The sequence below is a fragment of the Oratosquilla oratoria genome, chromosome 42 (assembly GCF_046742065.1).
Source record: "Oratosquilla oratoria isolate Oo_2021 chromosome 42, ASM4674206v1, whole genome shotgun sequence".
Lineage (NCBI taxonomy): Eukaryota > Metazoa > Arthropoda > Malacostraca > Stomatopoda > Squillidae > Oratosquilla > Oratosquilla oratoria.
Window position 1 is genome coordinate 21,690,835 of NC_134818.1, and position 8,311 is coordinate 21,699,145.

The following is an 8,311-nucleotide window of genomic DNA, read 5'->3' on the forward strand; positions in this document are numbered from 1 at the left end:
TACCAAGCTTGTGATCTTCAATTAGGGGAAGTTTGGTTGTGCTAGCAGTTTCGTTGTTCTGTATGATGATTCTATTGAGCTTAGTTCTCAGATCTAGGGTGGGGTTTGTGGCAATAATCTTGAATTTTGAAGCCCCATCGAAGATAATTTTCATCTTTCCCAGGTGTCTTTGTCAAGCTGGACACAAATGGATGACTTATTCACTCTGCATATGGTGATGTTATGCTGTTCTTTGAGTTCTTTGGCTGCATTGTGAAGGTAGTGTTTGAGCAGGGAACTCGTGTGATGTAACCTACGTTTGTTGACATCGGCGCAAATTTCAGATGACAGGTTGGGTTTAGTAGTAATCTTCTTCTTCTACCTCTCTAGGTGGTGTATATTGTCGAGAATCATTTCTGTTTCGATCTTCTTGAGGAAGTAATAGGGTTTCGACATGAATACACACACACACACACACACACACACACACCCATTATGTATATATATATATATATATATATATACACATATATATATATATATATATATATTGAAACGGTCAATTATTCCTCTGTATGCGTCTCTTTCGGGCCGGTTACATAAACTCCGGGAGTAAGAGATTCGTACCTCGATTATGTAATAATATCCGGGGACTCAAGTCAGTTTAGGTCATTGCAACAGACCCCGCCGGCACAGCACCGTAGCGGACTTTTATCACTTTTGGGGCAAACGTTAAACGATTATGTATTTTTCTAATTTCTAATTATATGTATTGTGCTGGCATATGGTTTAAAAATATTAGAATTTGTTCTTCTTTTATGTTTTTGTTTATTTGGTTTTTGTGTATCTATTTACCTATTTATTTATTTATTTAGTTTTTCTTCATGAACTCGCCTATTCACCCACTCCTTGCAGATTTATCAACTCCCTTCAAATGGAAACAAATTGGGAAGATGGTCTTCTGTTAACTCAACACTCTTCTTCCCTTTCCTCTCGCTCGCTCTCTCTCTCTGGGTCAACCTTTCACTGTGTGTGTGTGTGTGTGTGTGTGTGTGTGTGTGTGTGTGTGTGTGTGTGTGTGTGTGTGTGTGTGTGTGTGTGTGTGTGCTTGTGTGTGTGTGTATGTGTGTGTGCTTGTGTGTGTATGTGTGCTGTGTGTGTGTGTGTGTGTGTATGTATGTGCTGCGTGTGTGTGTATGTGTGTGCGTGTGTGTGTGCATGTTTGTGCGTGTGTGTGTGCGAGTGCAAACTTGTGTTTATTTATAAAGGCGCATGTTCCCTTTTATGGTGTTTATATGGTTATATGTATTTTGGTTGGGCACTTCTCATGCCTTATTCAAAGCACCTTTTTGTTACGTTAGAGAAACATGGAATCTGTCGGACTCTTGACAAAGACGTATGTACTTTTTTTTTTTTTTACAAGTGAGATGTAAGGTGCTAGCTATCGGTGTGTAGCACCAGTATGAGGTACTGACAGCATATTTTTTAAGACTTTAACGACATCCCTAAAGACCAGAAACACGTAGTTTTTTCAATTGAAGACTAGTCTCCACTCAAAAGGGAAAAAAAAAATGCGTATTACTTCTTTTTCTCCATACTGTAGCCCATCTCAAACCTCTTCTTTACCACTTTCATAATTCGACCTCTTCAGCACGATATTGTCCACAAGGACGGAACCGCTGGACACGTAAAAAAAAAAAAAAAAAAAAAAAAAAAAAATGCTGTTACGTTGTGGTCTCAAATATTAAATCGTTGATTTTTGGAGCAGTGGCGTAATCGGAGCGTGCTGGTCTCGCATTCGCTTAGTTGTGGTTTCGAATCCCGCACTCCCATCCGATTCTTAGCACAGAGGGCAAAGGCTGATGGCTTAGGTCGCAGGTACTCAGCACCTCCTGGCGTAGGCTACCCACCTTTTTGTTTGAATGATTGTGTACACGGTGAGTCTAGAGTAGAGACACCCATACTGTCCTCCTCCACGTGCTCATAAAGAATGTTTCAATTAAATATTTATATTACAATATCAATTAAATAATGTACTCTGTATATATATTCTTATCTTTTTCATTTCCCATCATCTCATGTTGTCTCATCCTTCTTTTGTACATATACGCGTCATCCAAATTAAGTGAATTAATGCAAAGAAGTGGAGTACCTCAGGGCCCCTTTGACGCCCCCTTCCAGATTGAGAATCTCTGTTTTAGAGGCAAGTGGAATCGTTCAGTCGACATCAGCACCCATTGATAGGGTCATAAACAGAGCTCTAATAGCTGTCAATCACGAATCCAAGACGTGATCTAAGACCGGGGTGAATTACATTGACCTTTGGGAGCCAAAGAAGAAGACAAGTTCTTTGCTTCGTTTCAAAGCTGAGGAATCTTTGGCACGGAACACATCTACGGGATAGGCCAGTGACCTACTAACCTAGCAAGAAGAGAATCGGTGATCCTGGAGTTTTTGACTCTCTTGAGATGCGGGTCTTCGTGGTTCTGTTTGTTGTTGTTATGGAACGTAGTTGACCAGCGCTTCTATCCTTCTGCTTGTTAGTGATCAGCAACTTGATCATATCTATCGCAATAACAAAGTGATGTAGTTATAGACCCACGTGGAGTATTGATTGTGGATGGTCTATGCCGTCAATAATATTTTGGGGACTTTAGTTACACCCTTATGGACCAGTGTCGTGCAGAATTATTCATAACTAGGGACTAATCCTCGCTGAAAAAAGAGTATATACAAGCACTTTTGAATTCCAGCATTTTGGTCTGCTAACTTCCTTTTAATATCTTCTTTGTCATCTGCACGACTCTACCTCTTGGGAGCAATATTGTCCCCAAGGATAGATGCGCTGGATATTGCAGGAGAAATAGTAAATTCTCTCACAATTACATCTTTCCACCCCTCTGCTCTTCTCCAGCCCCCAGATGCTAAATCACTTCTTGTTAGAGTGTAAACGTTGTAATTCATAATATGTTTACCCTTACGTTTCCACTTTATTTTTTTCTTCCGAAAAACTCGCTAAGCTATTGCCACTTTAGATCTCCAGATTTTCGCAGGATCTAATTAATTCCTCCTCTAATGAAATCCATACACATAAATATTTACAAGTTCATAATTACTTTTCGAGCTACCACTAAAGTCGGAATGTTACACCGTTTTCTATGCTCATGTAAATGTGTTTGTAGACATACACAATGCTAAAACGAGTGAAGAATGTCAGTAGGAATATGTATAAGCAATAAGTGAACAAAGGCTTTCAGATACGCAAATGTTTACTTGTATATTCACCTTTGAAAAATAGTATATCCATGAATTTGAATCCGGATATCTGTATAACTTATTGCAGTCGTGTTTCGTTCTTGGTCTTTCTGTGTGTGTGTGTGTGTGTGTGTGTGTGTGTGTGTGTGTGTGTGTGTGTGTGTGTGTGTGTGTGTGTGTGTGTGTGTGTGTGTGTTTTCTAAGCGATTATTTCCGTATAGGTTGTCATGTCTAGATTCACAGGATTACAATAGTATACTCTCCTCTAAAACAAACGTCTAGTATCGCTGAAGAGATAAGGTCACGGAATGTAGACACAGGTAGATTCTGTATCATCCTAGGTCGAGTTTGGTCGTAGCTCTCCTCCACATGACGTCAACTCTAGGGACAAATAGTTATGTGTGCAAATAACAGATGACATTCAAACGAAAACTCGATTTGTTTATCAACTCATGAATAGTTGCAATATTCATACAGATCCATTTATTATGGATTCAATTTATAACAGTTTTAATAATATAATAATCTAGCTCTGTGCTGACGCAATACATTTTCACCGTATATTATATGAGCGGTATATATTGATCACATCCACACACACACACACATACACACAAGCAAAAGTCCCCTTGACAAGGGGGATAGCCAAGTCTAAGCAGACACCCACATAACTCATCTCGCTATTTCGGGATGAAGGGTCGCCTTGTCCCTTCCCGCTACTCCCTACGAGATAAACGTAGTACAGCGAGGCACAGTTTACCCACTGGGCGCCAGCCAGGAGAAACTCTCTGAAAAGCGTCATCATAACGAAAAGGGTTTTAGGTTTCTGTCCAGGAAAGAGAGAGAAATGGATTTAGTGCTTTATAAGACAACCAGGGCCAATTATATCTACCTGCTTGTGGTTGCCTTGCAAGATGGAAGGCAGAGGGAAACATCTCCTTCTTGCCCATTGTCAAAAGTCAAACCCCTCACCTCCATCTTGAGGTGCGACCCCAAGGGGCTGACACTTGGTCTCCGGACTGGGACCAAGATCTCTCTATCAATTTCAACTATATGTCTTCCATCTTTTCACATATGGAGAACTGGTGACCGGTGACTCCTCCCTCTTCCCTACTACTTTCGGCTGATGACATCAAAACAGTGCCACATAAATGCGACACAGACAACAGTTCACAGTTCATTTCTCTCTCTCAGAGAGATCTATGGGAGACACCAAGGACCGTTGTTAGCCAAGTATGGGAATGCAGGTTTCCAGTCAGTAAAACATGAAACAATAATTATTATCATTATTATTAACATTATCATCATCATCATCATTAATATTACTATTATCATTATGACCATCATTGTTATTATGATCATCATTATTATTATGATTGTCATTATGATTATTATTATTGTTGTCGTCGTCACCGTCGTTGTTATATCATCATCATCGTTGTCATTATTACCATTATTATTGTTATTATCATCATAATAATCATAATAATTATCATCATAATCATCATCAGCCACCAACTCATCCATCGACAACGACTACAAAAGATGTCAAGATTACACTGCTCGATAAGGAATTATACAGCTATAAACCTTTCTGTCATCGTAAAGGAATGATGCTTTGAATAATTTCTCGAACTAGGATGCCAGGTTTGTTTTTCTTTGGTCGTAACTATATGAAAATAAATTCTTCGGTGAAGCGCATTGCCTGCAGGGTAGACGCCGACATTGTATCTATGGGAAACGTAAACAAAACAGTTTGGTTAAAAATGGTACGACACAACCTTGGCAAGAAAATGTCAGAGGTCCTATGGCTGGGCATTGGAGCTTCACAACAAAGAGAGAGAGAACGAGAGAGCGAGAGAAAGAGAGAGAGAATGAGAGAGAGAGAGAGAGAGAGCCAGACATAGGCAGAAACAGACTAGTTGGCAGATACATGGAGACAGGCAGACGGACAAAGAGACAGAGACAGACAGATAAAAAGGGAGACAGGGACAGACACAGAGGCAGATGGATAGTGAGACAGACATACAGAAAGCGAGGAAAACACACACATACAGAGAGGGGGAGGGAGAGAGAGGAAAGAGAGAAGAGAGAAAGAGAGAGGGGGGAGATAGAGAGATAGTTTTAAATCAAGGAACTTTCACCACCTTGTTCAATTAGTGGATGTAAATCTCCAGAGCACACAAGGTGGCTGGGATATAGCGAGTAGATTGAAAATAAAGTACCCAAAATGTAATGAAAAGTAATTTTGATACATCTTTTATTCCCAAGGTAATGATCGGCCGTGAATAGAAATGCAGTAAAATATTCACAGACCGTTATGCAGAGAGAATTAATTTTGTAGTTTATTATGTCAGTATCTAGAGTTGTATACGGAAGATGAGGTATTGAGAAAGAAATAGCTGGATTTTATGAAAATTGACTGGGATTAACAAAAAGTGGCTTGGATTTAAAGAAAGTTAGATTAAGTTGATGTCTGCCTCTGTTTATCTTCAGCTCTGGATTACGACAAACAGTTTTCCCCCTGTTGGGGTTTAATTGTTGATGACAGACAGCATTATACTGTATTCTTCATAGTGACAGCCAGTATCATGCTGCATTGTCCATGGTGACAGCCAGGATCATGCTACATTCTTTATGGTGACAGCTAGTAGATCCATGCTGCGTTTCTCATAGTGACAGCCAGGATCATGCTACATTCTCATTAGTGACAGCCAGGATCATGCTAAATTCTCATTAATGACACCCAGGACCATGCTGTATTCTCATCATTGACAGCCAGGATCATGCTGTATTCTCCATGGCCACCGCCAATAATTGACCCAATTTCTACTTAGTGAAAACTAAGGTTTATCATGCTTCTTACTTATCATCGAGAGACTCAATTTAATGACTCCGTGTATAGATATAGTGTCAAGGTGGAGAGGTAAACACAGAGAACAGTTGAAGTTTTTATTACCAGAACTTCCTCTTACCACAATATAAGTTGGATGCAGACTCTAGTATTGCATTGTAGATTACCCCATCCTCTCTGAAGGAAACTTAGGAAAGATCCTACTGAGGACATGTGCGTGATTTCTTCCAGACAAACATGGAAGCCATAGTGATTTTACTTACAGAGTACCCTGTGACGGGTCAGGCTCATCGTATATATATATATATATTTCTAACTTTTTTTATAAAAATATTTTGACGTAATGTTGTGTCTAAGTTCCCTCTTGTTTTTGCAGATACCGCCACCGTTACAAGAGCGACAACCTCTGCCGCAGCTGGTCAGACAAGAACATTGCGCCCTGGCTCCCCGACGACCTGACGGCGGCCAACAAGCACATCATGGCCAACGAGTATATCTACCACACCTACTCCTCCTTCAGAAAGGTTCCTGTCACGGAAGTGTAAGGCCTTCCCCGCCAAGGGGTGTAAGGGCCCCAGAACCTTCCCTTGGCGAAGAGTTCTTCAAGGTCTCTGTTACCGAGGTATTTGAGGCCTTTTCCGCCAAGGAGTGTAAGGACCTCAGACCTTCCCTTGTTAAAGAGGGAGACGAAGGTTTTTTTTTTCCAAGGTCTCTGTTACCGAGGCGTGGAAAGTCCCTCTTGCTTATGGGGGTAAGAAAAATTTCAGGAAGGTCTCTGTAACGGAGGTGTGAGGACTCTCGCCTTCCTTCTTTAAGAAAAAAAAAAATAACAAGACCGAGTCCATTAGCATCCAGGGAGATAAAAGCGCTTTCTAGAAATGAAAAAAAGGAAAAAAAATGCACTCCGATACTTCGAAGGTTGTGTCAATGTTCAGCTAATGGAACTTTTTAGTAATGGGGGGGGGGGAAGGACAGAGTACAGGAGACGGAAGATCGGGGGGGGGGGCAGAGGAGTTAGTGTCAAAAGTGTGAAAGTGTTTAAGAATGGGAAAAATGCGTCCTTCCCATATGATAACCCAGACCATGAAAACTTTTTTTTACGAAAATCGTGAGCCTCGATTCTCATATTGTTTGAAATTACGAGTAAAAGTCGTTCAACCCAAATGCAGATACTTGTACAATGACTCGGAAAGGCAAACTCGTATACTTTGATCTACATACAGTAACAGCTGATACGATGTTAGTTAACACTATACATAAGATTTACCATCAACATCCAGTTATGTCCCTTGGGGGAAGGGAAGAAGGTCCCTCTTCATTCTTTTATTTCTACCACCAAACTATCTTATTCATCTACACGGCATCTACTCACCTGGAATAGGTTCGTAAAATAGATAAACAACGAATAGACATAAATGTGTGAAACAAAAGAATATTGGTATTGTAAACAAAACGAAGAGCTTCTGGTAGATTATTTCCTAAATCGGTTGAAATTAATATGGTCGCCTAACCCTCCACGTCCAGGGAATGCCACAGAAAAATTTGAAAAGAACTTTCAAATTTGTATTTTTTTTTTCTTATTCTCGGTGAGGATGGGGTGAGGGTGGTGGGGGAGGGGGTGAGGGTGTATATGTAAGAATTCTGTCAGCAGTGCATTAGTCGTTACTTTGGCAACGTATTTACTATGATCAACTGTTATCAATACTTCAGCAGTGAACTTAACCTCAGCAATAATCAATACGTACGTTAAAGGTTTTCGAATAACATTTGTTGTAGCATCAGCAGCGTCAATTAGAAAGCAAAAATAGATAAATAAATGAAAAGTGTGTGTGTGTGGGGGGGGGTTCCATCAACAGTGACTTATGACATCTGTCGTGGACACATCGTAGGGAATATTTATGTTTACACTGGCAGGTCTTGGGTCAGTAGTACATATATATATGTATATATATACACACACACACATATATATATATATATATATTATATATATATATATATATATGCTGAGACATTGACAGGTTGACGTAAGCGGAGTAGGAAACACAGGAGTCTTAGTCTTGAGTTTATTCCTGATTAGTTTCGCAGCATACCTGCGAAACTAGTCAAGAATAAACTCAAGACTAAGACTCCTGTGTTTCCTACTCCGCTTACGTCATTATATATATATATATATATATCCGTCTCCACTTTGTAAGGAGGATGGGGGTAGGGAACCATATA

General features: G+C 40.0%; 1 protein-coding gene across 4 annotated transcripts in view; it reads left to right on the forward strand.

Moving 5' to 3' along the window:
- LOC143021407 (uncharacterized) overlaps positions 1-8,003 on the forward strand; it is a 639,877-nt gene extending 631,874 nt beyond the window's left edge. For all 4 annotated transcript variants that reach the window (XM_076178846.1, XM_076178847.1, XM_076178845.1 and 1 more), the window contains one exon: positions 6,465-8,003. In XM_076178846.1, the coding sequence (XP_076034961.1) occupies positions 6,465-6,633 (169 nt within the window). In that variant the 3' untranslated portion in view covers positions 6,634-8,003. The remainder of the gene's footprint in view (positions 1-6,464) is intronic.
- Positions 8,004-8,311: the final 308 nt, after the last annotated feature.